The sequence below is a fragment of the Monopterus albus genome, unplaced genomic scaffold, assembly GCF_001952655.1.
Source record: "Monopterus albus unplaced genomic scaffold, M_albus_1.0 scaffold34.1, whole genome shotgun sequence".
Classification (NCBI taxonomy): domain Eukaryota; kingdom Metazoa; phylum Chordata; class Actinopteri; order Synbranchiformes; family Synbranchidae; genus Monopterus; species Monopterus albus.
In genome coordinates this window covers 5,914,156-5,932,056 of record NW_018127914.1, presented here as the reverse complement: position 1 = coordinate 5,932,056, position 17,901 = coordinate 5,914,156, and the positions used below count along the sequence as shown (strand labels likewise).

Below are 17,901 nucleotides of genomic sequence, written 5' to 3'. Positions count from 1 at the left end.
GTTAACATTTGAAATGACCCTGAAGAAATGTTTAAAATTAGATTTTATTTTGCCTATGAACATATTTTAATATGCCCTAAAAAAAAGAATTGCACACAGTTAAAATTTCATTTTCTAGACATAACTTAGATAAAAGCCTGACTCTTGGTTAAAAACACTTCATGTCTGAATCAAAGCACCCAGTTGCTAAAAACAGCTTTAAAATTCAGGTACATTATCCTGAATAATGCATTGTGACAGATTTCACATTAGCAGGTGTGAAATTAACCCTTAATTTCCTCCGCTGACTATGATAGGAGCCTTTTTTTTTTTGTGGGACATTATCCCAGCGTCCTCTGTTCTCACTCGCTGCGAGTCTTGTTCAATGTGAGCAGGTTTTCTCTGTGCTGTTGGGAGAAGTGGGGAACTGGCTGTTCAGCTTTTGTTCAACATGCTCCTGAAAGAAAGATGGGACGCTAGGAATTAAGCGGCATCAGTAAACATCTGCATTATCTGTGGGGACAGGTTAAATTCTTTAATAAGCTGCTCTTTGAATAAAAAAATTAATTCCCAAATGTAAACCTTGTGAATATATCTGCTGAAAGAGATTCAGTCAGATATGTACAAATTCCATTAAAATTGCAGTTAGAAAATGAAAGCAAAGTATCTCAATAGTCACATCATGTGATTTTATTCTAGCCCATTTACATCTTCATTATTGCTGTAAAAGCACAATATAACATGGACTACGCAAGAAGTTTTCACACCAGTATAGTCCTTATCAGCCTGCTGGAAGTGAAATTTGGGACTTCAAGGGGGATTTTTTTTTTTTTTTTAAATCTTCGTCCCACAACATAGGTTGTTTACAAAAAAAAAGTGTTTTACTTAAATGTTCTAATAGAGGTCCTGTGACTAGTATAAAAACTGAACTAAACACCTGTTTTGTGTCAGATGAGGTATAAAAATTATTTGCACTGAAACACTTGAGTGCTTCACCCTTTATCTTCTGTCAGCAGATGCAAACAAGAATAAATCTGGCTTTAGTTTTATTTGCACCCATCAGTAATTGTCATTTTTCTGACCTACCTCGTCTGCCACTTTTTCATTTCAGCTTATTTCCTATTTCATTCCTGTTTATATATCTATACATGAAATATATTTGACTTAATTTCCCATAATTGGCCAAATACCAAGAATCATGGGACAGGCTGTTGTCCACATTACCTCCACTCTTTCTATAAACATCAGAGTAGAAAAACACTCACCAGCATGGTCATGTAGTCTGTGTGTGTCTGGATGTTGTATCTGTCGTCTTTATTTATTTGAACAAAACTTCTCATTGTCACCAGGCCAAACATGTCCACCGATTCAGCAAAGGGAGCCATCCAGGTGACACACGGCTGGATAATGTCTTTCGACAGACCTGAACAAACACAACATGTACTGAGTAACGCTACTGTGGTTTAGATCCTGGTTGTGATCACAGCTCAGCCAATATGATGACGTAGTCTATGGTTTTACAGCTGCTTTTGTGTCATCAACAGGTGGAACACACACAAATAAACAAATAGTAAAATATATTACTCTGATGTGAAACAGACAAGTTCAAGAATCAAGTACTGAGGTTTTTGATTGACTTAAAAACAGTAACAAGTGATTTTCATCAGGCTCAAAATTCAGTATTTTTCCATTCCATCTACATTTCTGTAAATTTAACCAATCCCAAATCTGACCTGAAACTTTTTCAACGGTTTCCTGTTGAAGGAAATAGCACAAGACTGAAGCAGCCAACACTCGATACTGGAAGTCCAGCGAGTTTATGTTGAGGATACAGAGATCTAAAAGCTGGCAAAAAGAAGAGAAACAGCATCTGATGAAAGTAGTGAGTGAGACTTGAAACAGACATGGAAACAGCTGCTTCATAGTTGTGCATGATTACAAATCTGTTTTTCAGTAGGTACCAGAGCTGGGGAACATCTGGCCCCAGCTACATGTAGTATAAAGTAACATTAAGTTTGTCTAAACTGGTCTGAAAATAAAGGAAGAGAGAAGAGGGTCTTGCAGCAGAATGAAATTTGACACAACAGCACTGTCAGAAAACCTTTTATGAAGTTTTGAATGCTCTGAATTGTTGCAGCTGTCACAGAAACAGTCAGTTCTGCTGCTGAGCTTTGTGTCAGCACGTTTGCTTTAACAGGTGGATCTCAGCTGACACTTACACGAGTCATTTGGACAAACATGTCCTGTGGAAACTGTGGCTCCAGCAGGTCAGAGTTGGCACTCGATGAAATCTGGAAGTAAAGCTTCAGCCAAGAAATGGCTGTTTCAGGACAAAGGTTCCAACTCAATGCCTGTAAAACATTCATAAAATAGAATTATGTAAAATGAAAGCCCTCATTGATCATTAACAAGAATCAAACACCACTGTACTTGTTATTTTATCTATACCTTCAAAATGATTAACTCCATTTGAAGGATCTCATGCTCATAGTAGGTCCCTGCAGTCACATAGGCCATCTCTGAGACCTTTGGAGGACAGGCTTCCTGCAAACAAAAGAAGCTTCTATGGTAATGCACTAACTGACCCAAGAATCCCTGATCTCTCCCTGTTTTTCCCCTTACTTCCATCTTTGATGCTACAAAAAGACAGGTGATCCCAATGAGCTGCAGCACATTCTTTTCGGTGTTGTTCTGGGTCAACATGAACCGGTCGAAGTAGTCCTGTGCCAGGTAGAAGGTCTGACGGTGAAGGGTGTACGCCTCACTCACCTAGTAAAACCGGTGGAAACACTGCTGTAGACTCTTTTTGGTGGAAAAACTTTTACATGATACTGCCCATGTAAAAGTATACTCAAATTCATCTTAAGCTTGATAAACACAATGCCTAGGATGCTTAGCAGATAACTAAAAGTTAAACAAATGACTAACACTTAAATATAAAACAACTACTACTGAATAAATCAGTCAGAAAGGTGTGGAATTTGTGCATTTACAACATTGCAACCATAAGAGGACTCCACATTGCTAATACTTTAATCAAATAAAGTCACGAATTTCTCCATAATACCCAGAAATTTTTAACATACATCAAACTTGACATAAAAAACAGATTTTTGATTATACAGGCACCAGTTGGAGTGAAAAACTTAAGATGTAGATGAAAACTTGCCTCCATTAACCAGTCAAGGAGGATCGATCTCATTCTGGGTTGTATCCTGGGATGCAAGTGCATAAAGTTCTTGCTGTGTCTGTAATTGTGCTCCTTGTTGAGCATCTTCACCCACACATCTTCAGAAAAGACCCATCTGTAAACATGAAGAAAACACTGGTAAACCATCTAGCAGAGGACAAACTGTGGCCAAACAATGTGATAATTACCCAATATGAGGCAGAGGGGATGGATGAACCAAAGAACCTCTCAAAGTGAGAGTAGGATTGTCGTGCTCGTCAATGTCTATGTTAACTTCCTTCTTTGAGGTCTTGGCAGGAATACGAGGCTCAGTGACACCTTCAAGTACCAGCTGATTCTGAAATGTAAAAAGAAAAATCAGTTACTTCTATGTTACAAACAAATATTTGTGGACACCAGGCACAGATGTGATTTTTGTTGTGATTTTATTCATGTATAGGGATGGGTAGCATTCCAACATTTTCGATACCAGTTCCTAAATGATATTTTTTCAATCCATGTTAAAAAAAAAAACATAGATTACACATTTTGGTACAGATCATTAGTTTTATTTTTCAATTCCTCTGTATTTTTGTGCATTCAACACAGTTTCATAAAATAAAAAGTAAACCTATTTACCACAAGCTTAAATTCTATTAACATCAATAAATAAAAATGTAGAAAAGCATTTTCTGATACTCGATGGTATTGAGTAATCACAGTAAAATCGATGCCATAAAAGTATTAGTTTGATACCCATATATTATGTTCACTTTAACTGACTTCAAAAAAAGAGGGCCCCACACTTTTATTCTTTAGTGTTTAATATAAAAGAAAAAGTTTCGGCATAACTACATTCTTCTGTGCTTTCCTCAGTGACTACAGTGAGCTATTCACAAAATGTCTGTGTTCTTTTCTCAGCCATGTGATCTTTTAAACGCAGTCTCTTTTTTAACAATAGCTGACCTTTAACTGAGCAAAACCAATATATGTATATATAATTAAACTAAAGAAAGGGACATACCTTCTCACACTGCAGCCTTGTCAGGGCCTGAACCTTTTTTCTGCTGCTCTGCTGCAAAGAAAAGGTATGAGTTGTAAGTGAAACCATCTAGAAAACACTTGCTTGATGGTTTTAATTACCAATTCATGCTAGATGACATATTCTTGAATATGTTCTCATGGGCTCTCACCTTAGTAACTTTGCTTTTCTGTCCTGGAGCATTTTCAGATCTTTTCTGCAGATCTTTTCTGCAAAGACATTGAACTGGATTCAACAAGCTGCTGGAGATTTGACAACTAATCAAGTTACAAGTAAAAAAAAAAAAAGTTTATTACCTTTGTCTAGTCATAGCTGTGGCTGCTTCTGCCTATAACAGAGAAACAATTTAGAAACCAAGTTAGTGTTCCACAACAAATGCATGAAGTGAGTCCAAAGATAAAAATGACAGACAATTATCACCAGTTGTAAGAGTATTGGATTGCACATACCATATGTAAGCCATGAACACCTGCACAGTCTCAGGAATATGGGCCTAGTACAAACCACATTGTATGAGCCTATATCATAAATAAACAATCTACATAGTCACTAAAGTTAAACAGTGCTACTAAAACTTCATTTTGAGACGCTTTATCTCTCTGTCTCTGGCTTGATGTTGGAGTTGCATGAGACAAACATGAACATTAACAGCACACAGACACAGAGAATGCCTCCACAAGCACACACTTCATGTAGCAACAACACTTTTGTGTGCACAGGGGGACATCTTGTAAGTACCACTGACAAAGTGCTTTGAATTTGGCACCAACCGTAGGATACACGCTCATTAGTTCAATAAATAGCTCACCCGTTATGGTTTGTTTTCTGTGTTATCACCAAACCAGGAAAGAACTGCAGATGACAAGGGTCATTCTGCAGCAGTCGAAACTGTAAATTTATTAATTATTGCTCAGAGGACGCAAACGTTGCTCTCCCGTTTCCCCTGCTGCAGCTTGTAAATAACTGACTACTGTCAACTAACCTTGACGCTAGCTTAGGTAGCACAACCATTTGGAATACTAGTTAAGCTCTCTTCTAACTTGCCAACAAAAAACGAGCAACTAGCTACTTCAATGATAACCCCAAGATTACGCTGCTGAAAATGAAACTGTCCAAATAGGCTTAAGATAATTTAACATTATTAAACAAACTTTCTAACTGTATAAAACCACAATTGTTTACAACTTACCGTTCCCAGGCCAAAGAAATGTTCCAAATTGCCGCTGGCGCCAATTAATGTTGCTTCTTCTTCTTTGACTTTATTTGCGAGGCACAAACCAACGAAGAAATGTTGCCAGATTTGACTGACCAATATCTACGGACCATATATACAGTAGCCAAATGGAAAACAGACCTATTTGGCAACATTTGCGGAACATCGCGCAAAAACATTAAAACTGAGTTTTAAATTAAAAACCAGTCCATTTACAGATGGATTGTAGCCTAACTGTTTTCCCACAATCCTTTTTACAACTGTGTTTCTTTTGCTCATAGTTTTAAATAATTTTGGAGTCTTAATAAAATTGGAACTAAAAAGAAAAAACGAAGTTTTGTGAATGCAGTACCCTTAAATCATGTTTAATTTAAATATGTTGTTTTACAAAATGTATATAAATGGTACATTATCCTCTTTTTGATCGCTTGTTTTCTGGTCAGCTGGTGGTGGGTGTGGTGACAAAGCAGGACAGCCAATAGGAGAGAGAGTTGAGTTGAGCGCGTGCTGCTGGAACAGGATGTAAACAAAGCAGGGAGTCGTCAGAGCTGCTAGTGGGGATGTCGCAGCATGAATGTAGATGTAGGCTATGTAGCCTAAATGTTTGGCACATGCCATATTTTGTTGATGTTTTAATTGAAAAGCGCTAATAATACAACATATGCAGCAAAGAACAGTTCCACCCATTTTGGTTAAAGGTTGCAAAACCATAAAACATGAGGCAATGTCGCCCTCAAACGGTTAAAATCAGAATTAGGTCACCCGACTGGCTTACTGTCCTACTGTATGTTAAATTACAACACTGTTAGCATAGCATTATCTATTATGTTAATAATACAAATTATTTACATAAAAACAATGGAGTCATAGTTTACATAAATCATACCTGTAAAACCAATAAGAGTAATTCTGTAATTTTAAGATAATTACAAGCAGTAATTTAATAACATTATAATGCTTCGGAGCATAAATTATGTTATGGTAAATGGACTGTATTTATATAGCGCATATTTCAGAGTGTGTTACACTGGCCGCTTTATAGGAGATCATACACATTCACAAACCAGTGACGAGAGGTACCAGACAAACCACCGGGAGCAATTTGGGGTTCAGTGTCTTGCTCAGGGACACTTAGGCATGCGGGGAGACTGGGACTTGAACCACCAACTTGCTGGTCAGAAGACGACTGCCCTACCTCGTAAGCCACAGCCACCCCGAGCCACAGCCACCCCCATGTTATCATATGATAACATGTTATCATATGACTGAAATTTTCATTCAGTCTCCACATTATTAATTTAACAGTTTACATTAGTAACTGGAATCTAGAGGTACCAAAATGACATCATTATATATCAGGAGGCAACAGTGGTGCAGTGGATAGAGCAATCATCGGTCAGAAGGTTGAAGGTTTGAATCTTGGTGCCTGCCACATACTGTATGTCCTTGGGCAAGACACTGAACGCCTCTGATGGTTAGAGCCATCGGTTGAGTTGGCACTGCAGATGGCTGCCATCGGTTCTGTACCCGAAACAAATTCCTTGTGTGTAACATACTTGGCCAATAAAGGTGATTATCTAAATTTAAAATGCAAAATCAGGTAACAAACATCTGATGAAATAAAATTATATGTTGAGTGAATTATACAGTTTAATAGATTATGCAAAACAAATACATAGAAGTTTCCAGCATCATGAGGGCTCCCTTGAAAAAGAGGCTGTAAACCTCAATGGGATTTCAATGGTAAAATGAAAGTTAAATAAACAAATAAAATAAATAATCTGTTATCAGTGACAAACCATTTCCTGCCAGGCAATGTAATGCAGTAAATGGGAAGTACTGTCAATTGAATAGCAAGAAAAGAAAAGAAGGAAGTCACACTTTGTGCCACCAGGCTCAGCAGATATTACACTACAGTCTGAGTTTCAACTCTGAGCAAAGACAATAGAAGCTGTTTCTGCCAACAACATGAAGCTGGTGAAATATATTTTCATTGTTCAACTCAGCTGTCTTTGTCAAGGTAACATTTCCAGTTTTATACATTTACAAACTGAATTTATGAGCTATTCACAAACAGCTATGCACGTTGGCTTTACTTATACAGGCTGCACTTTTCACTTTTCAAAATCTGTTAATAATATTAGTGTCTGTCAGTGAAACTGATGAAGTTTGACTTAAACTGTAGCTGAGAGGACAGCAACACATAGACCACATTATTACATTTAAAATGGAAATTAACAACTGAAAAAAGATGTTAAATTATTGCTGTTAGTAAATGGAAATGGTAGAGTCTATTTTTTGTTTTGTTTTGTTTTATTTGTTTTACACACCATAAATTTAATGTGGACAACACAACATACTGTTACCTGAAGAGTCTAAATATCAACCTTAGCAAAAGTCATGTAAAAAGCTAAGCAGCTTGTTTACGTGGAATTTTAAAGTAATTTAAGGATTGAAAATAAAAAGAAACAGGCAGGGCCGAGTTCAGAATGAATGGAGGAAAAATGAATATACATTTGCCTTTTTTTCTTTACATACAATTATAGTTTTTAAGCCTGAATTTTTCCTTTACAGCCTTAAGACCATAATACACTGCGTTTCATCTGTGTGACAAATAAACTTTTCAAATCAATCATTTTAATTAATTGTCATTAAGAAAATTAAAGTAAAATTTTTCCCAGTCAAATTTATATTTTGTTTATATAGCTCAGTTTCACAAATTTGCCTCGAGGAGTGTTACACGCTGCATGGGAAAACACCCCCCAAAACTTCTTTAATGGAAAACAGTGGAACTGTAAAATGTGGGAACACATGGCAAATAATTAATTAATGGTATGATGTATCTTCATGTTCCACTCGGCATGTTTTTGGTCGACATGTTTTTTGAGGGGGGCTGTTGGTGAGGAACCTGTATTGTCTCCATGATCTCACTAACAGTAAAAGTAATGAGGTTTTTTTTCCCACTCAAACAGACTCAGCTGATGCCCTAGTGAAAGCAGAGGAAAATAATACAAAGGAAATAACACAAGAGGAATTCAACGGTAAGTTAGAAATGTTCTGAAGTGCAAATGTATTCTTCAAGAAGATATTCTAACTATTTCCAGAATTTTGTACACTCTTTTTTGTCCAGGATAAACTGTATGTGCAGAGATTGTGTGAATACTCTTGCACTTGGTGGCACAGGATGTGGGGTGGCCTGCATATGAGACACATTTCAGTGCATTTTGCAGGTGCACATCGACTCGAGTTTACTCTGCAAGCCACTTGTGCAGTATGTTTCTATGTGGCTTCACACAATTTCAACCCCAGTAAAATAGTTTTGTCCTAGAAACATTTCGATCCACTATATTTTTTTAAATTGTTATTGATTTGCATATGGAAATAAACTACAATTTGTTAAATTACTTTGTCTGAAAAAAGGAAATGGTAAAGTAGAAGATTTTTTGTCTCCCGTCATACTATTTCAAGCCTCTGTTTAAGTTAGTTATTAACACCAAAAACTTTTCATGTATAAAAAAACACACTATTAGCTGAAGTGTAGGGTTTGTTTTCATTCAAAACTCAGGCACAAGTATTGTAAAGCTGGCAATGTGTTTGAATTAAAATAAATTCCCTTTAGGTAATGTGAAAGTGGCTTTTGTTCCAGTTATAGTGGCTCTTGTTTATCTTCTTTGGTTCAAAGATAATTTTTTTTCATTTGGAAAAGCCTTTTTTCTGAAAAACAAAATTAAAAATAATTTTTCAAGTGTTATATACACAGATGTTACAGAAGTTGAAAGATGAGAAACAGTAGTAGTAGTGGGTTCAAGAAATAAGTATATACAGACACAGACAAATACAAAGTGAAAGTAATCAGAGGTAAATGTGATATCTTCTGTAAATGTAAATGCGCCATGTGGAGATTTACACATGAAGATGTGATCTTTCCTACCCTGCTCCGATCCATCTGCTTAAACTCAAAAATTTGACATCTGATCAACATGATCACTACATGTGGTTAGATGTGTTTTATGTGGTGTGCTGAATGTTTGTCCTCAAGGTAACTTGAGGAGGGGGGTGGGGTACCTCTACTTATGTCCAACCTGCCACCATGAACCCTAATCCTAACACCTAACCACAACAGGCAGAAAACAGAAAGAGAAAACCTTTATGCTCCAGGACTGCTCCTTTTGTAAATGGCTCTGGCCTGTGATTTGGTATTTCTTGATTCAAATCATCCAATGAGAGATGATCCCTCAGTCTCAGGCGTGAACCAATGATCTGGGAGGCAGGATAGCGCAGGAGAGAGAGAGAATGGAAGCACCACATTGTTGGTTTTGGTCTTTTCATGGGATTTGTCAACAACAGGAAAACCACTGTCATTCTTTAAAATGGTAAATGGACTGTATTTTATATAGCGCTTTCTCACAGTGTGTTGCACTGGCCAAAGCGCTTTACAGAAGATCATACACCATTCACCCACCAATGACGACAGGCTGCCATGCACCGGCACTAGTCAAGCCACCGGGAGCAATTTGGGGTTCAGTGTCTTGCTCAGGGACACTTAGGCATGCGGGGAGACCGGGAGTCGAACCACCAGCTTGCTGGTCAGAAGACAACTGCCCTCCCTCATGAGCCACAGCCACCCCAATGTCAATGCCATTTACCATACAGTACCAATAGCTGAAAATATACAAGACATTTTCCTTGATGTTGTCATAAAGACAAAGTGACAACTTTTAGCATAGGAGATGAAGAAATTCCACTAATAATATAGTCTCATCATCATCTGCTGTATAACCTCACATTTAAAAAACAGTAAACAATCATAAGGGGGTGACTGAGGTTCAGTGGATAGAGCAGTTATCTCCTAACCAAAGGGCCAGAGGTTCGACTCTCAGTGCCTGCAGTCCATGTGTCAAAGTGTCCTTGGGCAAGACACTGAACCCCCAAGTTGCCCTTGATGGTTAGGGCCATTGGTTGAGTTGGTGCCGCAGATGGCTGCTTTGGTTCTGTACTACAAACAAATTCCTTGTGTGTTACATACTGGGCCAAATATAGGTGATTTTTATTATAACATTCACTCATATTTAAAGTGCTTCTGTCAGACCAGAATTTTAAAACCAGAATTACTGAAATAACAATCACATAATACGCTATGCTCTGTTTGTGTGCGACCTTAGGTGACCCTTTCGTTCACCATCTCAGTGCTAAATGCAGCTGGATGCTCAGGATGCCTGGAAACAGGAGCAGCGATGTGGTGGCGCTCACACCAGACTCTACAGATACATTAGTGGAACAGATCTGTAAGGTTCTTGGCTGTGGCAGCGTCTTTCATGTGAATAAAACTGGCTCACCTCCCAACACCACCTGCTTTTACAACTGCTTTTACCAAGATGGTCGTTTGCAGAACTGCTCACAGAGTGTGGGAAGTAACTGCACTGTGATTACTGCAGCCGTTTGTGGTAAGGTTTGTCTTGTAGCTATACACAGTTGTTCTAACAAACAAAACACAATAAGAAACAGTCATATAAAACATGACAGTGACAATGTCTAAGACAGGCAGCAGCTCCCCTTGCAAGAAGGAGAAAAAGTGCAGATAAATCAGGATAAAACTATCACTAGACATAATAACACAGTTTTGAATATAATATTAAACAGCCCAAATTATCCACCACAAACTAGAGGTCAGACCTTCTAGTTATCCACCTGCTCAGATATAATATTCAAAAGCAGATAAACAATAATTAATCTACTTTTGAAACTCCCTGCTTTGATTAATAATGCCCTTTTAATTTCAAAAGGTAGATGAAAGCTATGAGCTTCCATAAACAGGGTCCGTGTGCACCTCATACACAGTGCCACATGATGACAATGTAATAATGTTGTCCCCAGGCGACCAGGCTGTGCGGCTAGCGGGAGGGCCAGACCGTTGTGCTGGAAGGGTGGAGCTGTGGAGAAATAGGAGCTGGGGCACAGTGTGTGACGACCAGTGGGATTTGAGCGACGCTAATGTGGTGTGCGCCCAACTTGGCTGTGGTTATGCCCTCAGTGTGACTGGACAGGGCGGCTCCTTCCCCCCGGGCAGAGGACCCGTCCACCTGGATGAGCTGAACTGCACGGGCATGGAGGAGAACCTGTGGGCATGTCCAGGTGTACAGGATGAGCCTGACTGCGGACACAAAGAGGATGCTGGGGTCGTGTGCTCAGGTCACAGTCACGTTGAAAAACCTAAGGACATGACTTTAGTGTCCTCAGTGGTGATATAAATCATCTTTGTGGCTCACAAGGGAATTATTTAGTAGAGATGTATCTATCATATAAAGGATTGACTTTATTTTTCACAGTCAGTATTTTCTGTTGTCTCGGTGCAGAGATGAGAGCAATCAGACTGACTGGAGGTCTGGACCGCTGCTCTGGGAAACTGGAGGTCCACCGTAATGGCAGCTGGGGCACAGTGTGTGATAACTGCTGGAATGAAGGCATAGCCTCCATGGTGTGCTCCATGCTGCAGTGTGGTGGCAAGCCGCAGCAGTACAGCCAGTTTGTTCCTCCTCTCATACACAACAATGGGACGTTGTACTACTATCACTGTGGCCCAAAGGAGCCGACACTGTGGCAGTGCGGGGAGCGCGTAAACAAAAGTCACCTGTGCAAGGACTCTAAAGCATCTGGTGTCATCTGTAACGGTGAGTGACACAGATTTGGTGTTTATTGCTTTTGTGTCAAACAACAGTGGGTCAAGGTTGAACTGACTTTGTGTAAGGTAACAAAACCTGATGACAAAGACTTCATAATATATGGTTAAAAGCATGTGTGAGGTTAGACTGAAATGTTCAACTTATAATGTTTTGCTTTCATTCTTACAAAAAATCTACAAAAAATGCAAAAGTAGTTGGCATTTTATTCATTTTATAACTGTTTCCAGCATTTTTGAGGTCTTTATCATTTTTTTAGGCATACTGTCTCTTAGCTGGTAATTTACAGATGACTTTCACATGTTTTTCTGTTTATTTATTTATTATCACAGATGACTGATAAAAAGATAAATTCTTCTGTAAATGTAAAAGCTTTCAGCTATTTGTTAGACTGGACCAGAATAAGGTTTTAATCCACTGAAAACTAATATACAAATGTTTACAGTTTTAAGGTGATAATGTTCACGTTTCATAAACTAATAACAACTCAAGCCAAAGCTATGATGTTAAAAGATTTGTATTTGTATCCTGAATGATTATGTTCAGTTTTGTTGTGATGAAAGGCTTTTAAACATCTGTTTCCCTTATGTTTACACCGACTCCTCTGAGCATTAAGTCACATCTACAGTCTCCATGTGTTTTCTGGCTTATTGTTCAGTATTTACAGAATCACATAAAACTTTGTTCTAGTAAACGTATTAAGCTAATACTGATCAACTTTTTCTTCAACCTGTGAAACTGGGATTCTATAATATTTTCAGCTCACATTAAACAAAAAAAGCACATCTTTGTCCTGCAGGTTCCCTTGGGTTTCCTACACCCACCACAGCCAGTGCACCTGTAGTGACCAGTTGGACCACTGGTAAATGCTTATATTATATAATATGAATCATATGTGTCTTAGGAAAACTCAAGTTTAATTAGTTATGAATGCTAGTTACAGTATTCTTTGGCTTATTGAAGAACAACGTAAGAAACAGTTGTAAAAGCCATAAGAAAGTGAAAATGATTTATTTTGTCCATCCCAGCAGGTACCACCACAAACATCACTGCTGGAAGTTCATCCACAACGTTCCCAGTGCTTCTCATCGTCATCGCTCTGTCTCTTCTGCTCCTCGTGTTTCTCATCACAAACACGGTGCTCTGCTGCCATTACAGGAAGAGACACGGTTGGTTCCTCTCGCTTCAATCTGTCTGCAGCTTCACTGTGTCCTCAACAAGAGTTTAACAGCTCTAACGAAGGAAACATATTATTTTTTTCAGTTCATATTATAATGTATGCTTTTTATGTGCATTTATTTCACCCTTTATATTTCACTTTATCAACTCATTAGTGTCCAAGCATGTTGAGGTTCCTTTTTTTATTTTCATTTCATGTGTCCTGACTGTTTTAAGTGTAAAATCTAGTTAGGTCCTATCTGTTTAATGTAACGATAGTGAGCCACTTTTGGCTTTTTTTGGATTTTATTTGTGCAATGGAGGAAGACGTGAATTTCACTTAAATTTTTGATGCATAAACAGGTATGATTTTCCAAAACTACCTAAAATACAGTGAGAACCTCAAAACAAACACACTGACCAACACAGAATGGGCATCAATTCACCATCAGTAATCGGCTTTGACAGTTTCAAATCCTTCTGTACAGGCAACGTATCAAAAACCAACAGTTGTCCTGTACCACATAAAGAGAATAGAAACCATATTGATTCTGATTTCGCACAGCTCAATATTTATATCCTGCTTTATGTGTCCACAGCTTTTTTACTGCAGCAGACACGCGCCAACTACCAACGACAGCCTCTCTCTGAACATCATCACAACAAGTATGAAGGCGCTGTCGACCTCATCAGAGTCACTGCCAACACGCTGCAGACAGACGGTCAGTGGTTGGACTTTTACAGCAATGTGATAAATAAAAACTGAATGTGTGTTCAGAGTTAACATCTTGAATACTAATTTTTTTTCTGCCTTTTCTTTCTTTATACTCTGCATATAGAGTATATTTACTGTACAAATGCACAATGGTGAGAGTTGCAGGATTATTCAGCATCTATAGAGCTTCTATCTCACCATCATCATCATTTTATCTGTTTGTGTTTGTCTCAAAAAGTCCCCTCCAATCCCAGGCATCTTTGGACCCAGCTTAGTAGTGCTGACAGCACGTCAGTAGATACAGACTATGAGCAGTATGAGCCAAGCAATGACCCGTCTGTCCCTTTATCAACCTTTCGGAGTGAGCTGCCTTCTTTTATTTCCTCTTCATTTGTATTTATTCCTGTGTGTTTCTTAATCGTTTTCACTTAAGATGTTCTCTTGCTCTCTTTCTGCATTTTGCGGTTGAGGCTGCTCTGCCTTGTGTGCATGTGTGTGCAGCCTGTTGTGATGCTGTTTGCACTGAATGTTTGCAAGATGGTTTGATTAAAATATTGCACCATGCGCATCATTTTGCATCCAGATTCTCAAAGGTACAGAACAGACATGAACCCTTTGACGAGGCCTTCAGGTCTTGACAGCCTCTGTGAGGAAGGTGAGTCACTGTTAGCTTGCTCAGATGTCACAGAGACAAATACAAAGTACAAACATGTTTCTTTATTTGAAGATTTTAGTTAGACACACAGTTTTTGAGCCACTATCCTTTTTATTTTAGCTTAATCTATTTTACTCTTCTTTTTTAAATGATGCTATGCCTTTAATTTTATATTTCCATTGTCACTTTCAGGCCCGGAACCAACAAATGAAGGAATGGAAGCTTTTCAAAGCCACAACGGTGGGCCCACAGACCCTCAATATGCCAGAGTGTCAAAGATTTCAGCGAACTCATTTGAGACCTCCAGCACCTCCTCGGGGGAATGCTATGAAAACATAAATGATGCCTATATCAATGTCACTCCTGGTCAGTTGAATTCTTTCACTACTTCCAGATGTAATGTTACTATATAGGTCAACTTTAGGTTGAAACTTTGAAACTGAATGTTCGACTTAAAGGACTGCACACACATTTTATACTAAACAGCTTTTTACTGAATGTGTGCAGCTGCGAACAGTACAGGACTTTCTGTTGTACTATTAAAGGAAAAGTTCAACATATTGGGAAATACGCTTATTCACTCTGTTGTTGAGAGGTAGATGAAAAGATTTATATGACTAAACATGAAGAACAAATGAGGTATTTAGTTAACCTTGGACAGAGATAATTCCCTCTGTTTAAATATGTGTTGCTATATGCTAATCTATATGCTAAGCTAAGACAACTAGCTGCTAAGTGTAGTCTCATATTTACCAAGCAGACATGAGAGTTTCATCAGTTTTCTCATCTAAATCTCTGCAAGAAAGGGGATCAGTGTATGTCCCAAAAGCTTTTCTTTAATATTTAAATTAAGCCATACCATTAAAAATTCTTACCACTTTTATCTTATAGCTGTAATATTATGTTGGTAAAACAGTATAGAAAATTGCTTTTGTAACAATAGTTGCAGAAAGTAGTACTGTCATATCATTTTGAGATACTGGGGGAGGGTGTTGCAGTCATCATTTCCAAAGAAATTGTTAACAATGCTGCAACTAGCTTTCTAAATGTGAAATATAAGATTCATCGTGCCTGGTCTCTAAACCTAATCTGTGGGTGTTTGGAGGAAGACCCGTAACTGAAAGTTTGCAAGTGTTTCATTTATTCATGTAGGAGGATATGAAAGACACAAGTCAGTGTGAAACCATCTCAAAAAGACTGAGATAACAAGATAAAAACTAAATGTAGCACTCATACTCTCATAAATTGCAGATACAGAACCAGATCAGTTACCTGTTGACAACAATACTTTTGATCCTTCATGGCTCGTCAACAACAATAATCAGCTTCACAGTGGACAACAGCCAAACCAGGAGACTTCAAGTAAATGTCACCTAGCAGATTTTACAACAACAAATATGGAGAAGTGAGATTTACGACAGGTTTGTTGCTTTGTTGTTGTCTGATCATTAGGAGATGACGATGATGGCATATACTCCCCAGTGAGCCCCGACTGCTACTCTTTATCTGGGGATGACTATGATGACATAGCAGAAGAGTCAAGGCCCCAGACTGAGACTGTAAAATACCACTGAGAGAAGACACTGCACTGTAAGACCTGTTTACACTGAGAAAACCCAGAAGGGATTAATATGGATTGCAGGTTAAAATATACTTACACTTTTATATTTTACTTGGGCTGAATTTGGTTGAAAAGTTTTTCTAGCTATGGGTTTATGGGATATGCAGTAATATACAGTAATACGGCTACAATGTACAGTTTTATAGCTTTAAACCTTGCTCCAGGTACTACATGTTGTCCAGTACTATGAACAATTTGTTGCCTTTCATCAGTACAGAAAAGGCAGTATTTTTGACAGATCATCTGAGAGATCTTCTAAGACTTATAAGATCTCTCGGGGATGCTCAGACATCGGGTGGCAAAAGTATTGCGTAAAGGATAACGCACGTTTGTGCTCATTTTCTGTGCTGAGCTGCAGCTCATGTCCAGTGCAAGTCTCTGCAAGTACATTTTTTTTATAGCACACTGAGATTAAACTGATTAAAACCAGTCACCACCTGGAAGGCAGGAAATCAAACTTAGAAGTTAAGGTATGTTTTGGTGTTGTGTGACTCTAAGAGGAACAACTGTAATTATGTACAGTATGTTGTGTTTTCTGTTGTTTTCTAAATGTAACTATTGCATTTGCATAGCAGTTTTATGAAATAACTGTATTCAAGTAATGTTCTTATGTTCGCCATGTTTCTTCCTGTGGATACGTGTACAACCAAACTACTGAGTTTCAGCATAATCCTTATAGCAAACTGTGATGTGCACTACATGGCCAAATATATGTAGACAACTAAACATTACACCCACATTATTGTTGAATATGTCACTTTAACAGAAATGTTACAAAAATATCAATATGTAACATTAGTCAGTATGTAATATGTGGGGTCCAGACCATAGTCATTTGGACAGTTACACAGTTTTTTCCTTCAAACTCTCTGTTCAGTGTTAAATAAAACAGTGGATGCTACATTAATGTGCCACATCTCAGTTTTAATTTCAGCAGTTTACATCAATATAGAAAGAACTGTGTGGGAGCTATAGCCCTTTTAACATACAGTGCTCAAAGGAGTTGCTGTGGGGTCTCTCTGCCTTTAGTCTGGTGGGTGCAGCTCAGTACAACCGAGATCAGTTGATTAAGCTGGCCAGGTGAGGATATTCCAACCTCTTCACCCTCAGAAGCTCTTTGGTTGCTTTGATCATAAGAAACATTTAGCACCCAAGTGTGCAATTACTTTTGAACCATTGCAATTAGGAAGTTGTATGTTGCTCACAGTTTTCTATAGACTGATGTAAATCTACTCAAATTAAATCGGGAACTTAACTTTGTCTTACAGTCTGGACTGTATCTATTGATTCAAGCCCCTCTGGCTATTCTGATCTAAAACTAATCAAAGTACAATACACAAAAGCATCGGCAACAGAAACCTTAGAAATATAGTCTTCGTATGTTTGAAACAGTCTGGTTGTCCAACAACAGTGTAATAAATTTTTGAACAAAGTATTTATTTGGTATCTGCATTCATTGTAAGAATAACCCATTTTCCTGTTGTCATGTTGTACTTGTACTACTGAGGCCTAGCACAAGGTGGCACTACAAGCTTGTAGTTTCTGACTGGAGTGAAGCTACAGAGGAAAAAACCCTGGAAAACCACAACATGTTTATTACACCAATATTTTCCAGGCTGTAACACTGTAAAAAGTACTTATTTGTACTGAGTGAGAGAAACGTAATGCAATG

The 17,901-nt window shown here is 38.1% G+C and overlaps 2 protein-coding genes across 5 annotated transcripts; one reads left to right on the top strand and one right to left on the bottom strand.

Moving 5' to 3' along the window:
• Positions 1 to 236: 236 nt before the first annotated feature.
• LOC109958574 (G1/S-specific cyclin-E2-like) lies at positions 237 to 5,503 on the bottom strand. The gene is made up of 12 exons (XM_020597310.1): positions 5,380 to 5,503; positions 4,487 to 4,518; positions 4,342 to 4,399; positions 4,173 to 4,223; positions 3,358 to 3,506; positions 3,149 to 3,284; positions 2,602 to 2,748; positions 2,428 to 2,523; positions 2,199 to 2,330; positions 1,713 to 1,824; positions 1,245 to 1,402; positions 237 to 436 (listed from the first exon to the last, which is right to left on the bottom strand). The coding sequence occupies exons 2-12, from the start codon at positions 4,498 to 4,500 to the stop codon at positions 362 to 364; spliced, it is 1,128 nt and encodes a 375-aa protein (XP_020452966.1). The 5' UTR covers positions 4,501 to 4,518; positions 5,380 to 5,503; the 3' UTR covers positions 237 to 361.
• Positions 5,504 to 7,299: 1,796 nt separating this feature from the next.
• Positions 7,300 to 17,617, top strand: LOC109958579 (T-cell differentiation antigen CD6-like). 4 transcript variants are annotated; one of them, XM_020597314.1, is made up of 13 exons: positions 7,300 to 7,423; positions 8,376 to 8,444; positions 10,566 to 10,847; positions 11,278 to 11,592; positions 11,757 to 12,071; positions 12,880 to 12,942; positions 13,112 to 13,249; positions 13,838 to 13,960; positions 14,192 to 14,314; positions 14,537 to 14,608; positions 14,801 to 14,974; positions 15,860 to 15,970; positions 16,061 to 17,617. In XM_020597314.1, the coding sequence occupies exons 1-13, from the start codon at positions 7,372 to 7,374 to the stop codon at positions 16,180 to 16,182; spliced, it is 1,959 nt and encodes a 652-aa protein (XP_020452970.1). In that variant the 5' UTR covers positions 7,300 to 7,371; the 3' UTR covers positions 16,183 to 17,617. The 4 variants fall into 4 exon arrangements, with proteins under 4 accessions (XP_020452970.1, XP_020452972.1, XP_020452969.1 ...); XM_020597316.1 differs by having other exon boundaries at positions 13,109 to 13,249; positions 14,801 to 14,848; positions 15,866 to 15,970; XM_020597313.1 differs by having other exon boundaries at positions 13,109 to 13,249.
• Positions 17,618 to 17,901: the final 284 nt, after the last annotated feature.

Bases quoted from the DNA above. Each gene is read 5' to 3' on its own strand.
- LOC109958574 (XM_020597310.1), bottom strand. The intron at 2,749-3,148 runs GCAAGTTTTCAT...CGGTTTTACTAG, and splicing joins TCCTTGACTGGTTAATGGAG to GTGAGTGAGGCGTACACCCT. The intron at 2,524-2,601 runs GTAAGGGGAAAA...TTTTGTTTGCAG, and splicing joins TTGTAGCATCAAAGATGGAA to GAAGCCTGTCCTCCAAAGGT.
- LOC109958579 (XM_020597313.1), top strand. From the start codon at position 7,372: ATGAAGCTGGTGAAATATATTTTCATTGTTCAACTCAGCTGTCTTTGT. The intron at 7,424-8,375 runs GTAACATTTCCA...CCACTCAAACAG, and splicing joins ACTCAGCTGTCTTTGTCAAG to ACTCAGCTGATGCCCTAGTG. The intron at 10,848-11,277 runs GTAAGGTTTGTC...TGTTGTCCCCAG, and splicing joins GATTACTGCAGCCGTTTGTG to GCGACCAGGCTGTGCGGCTA.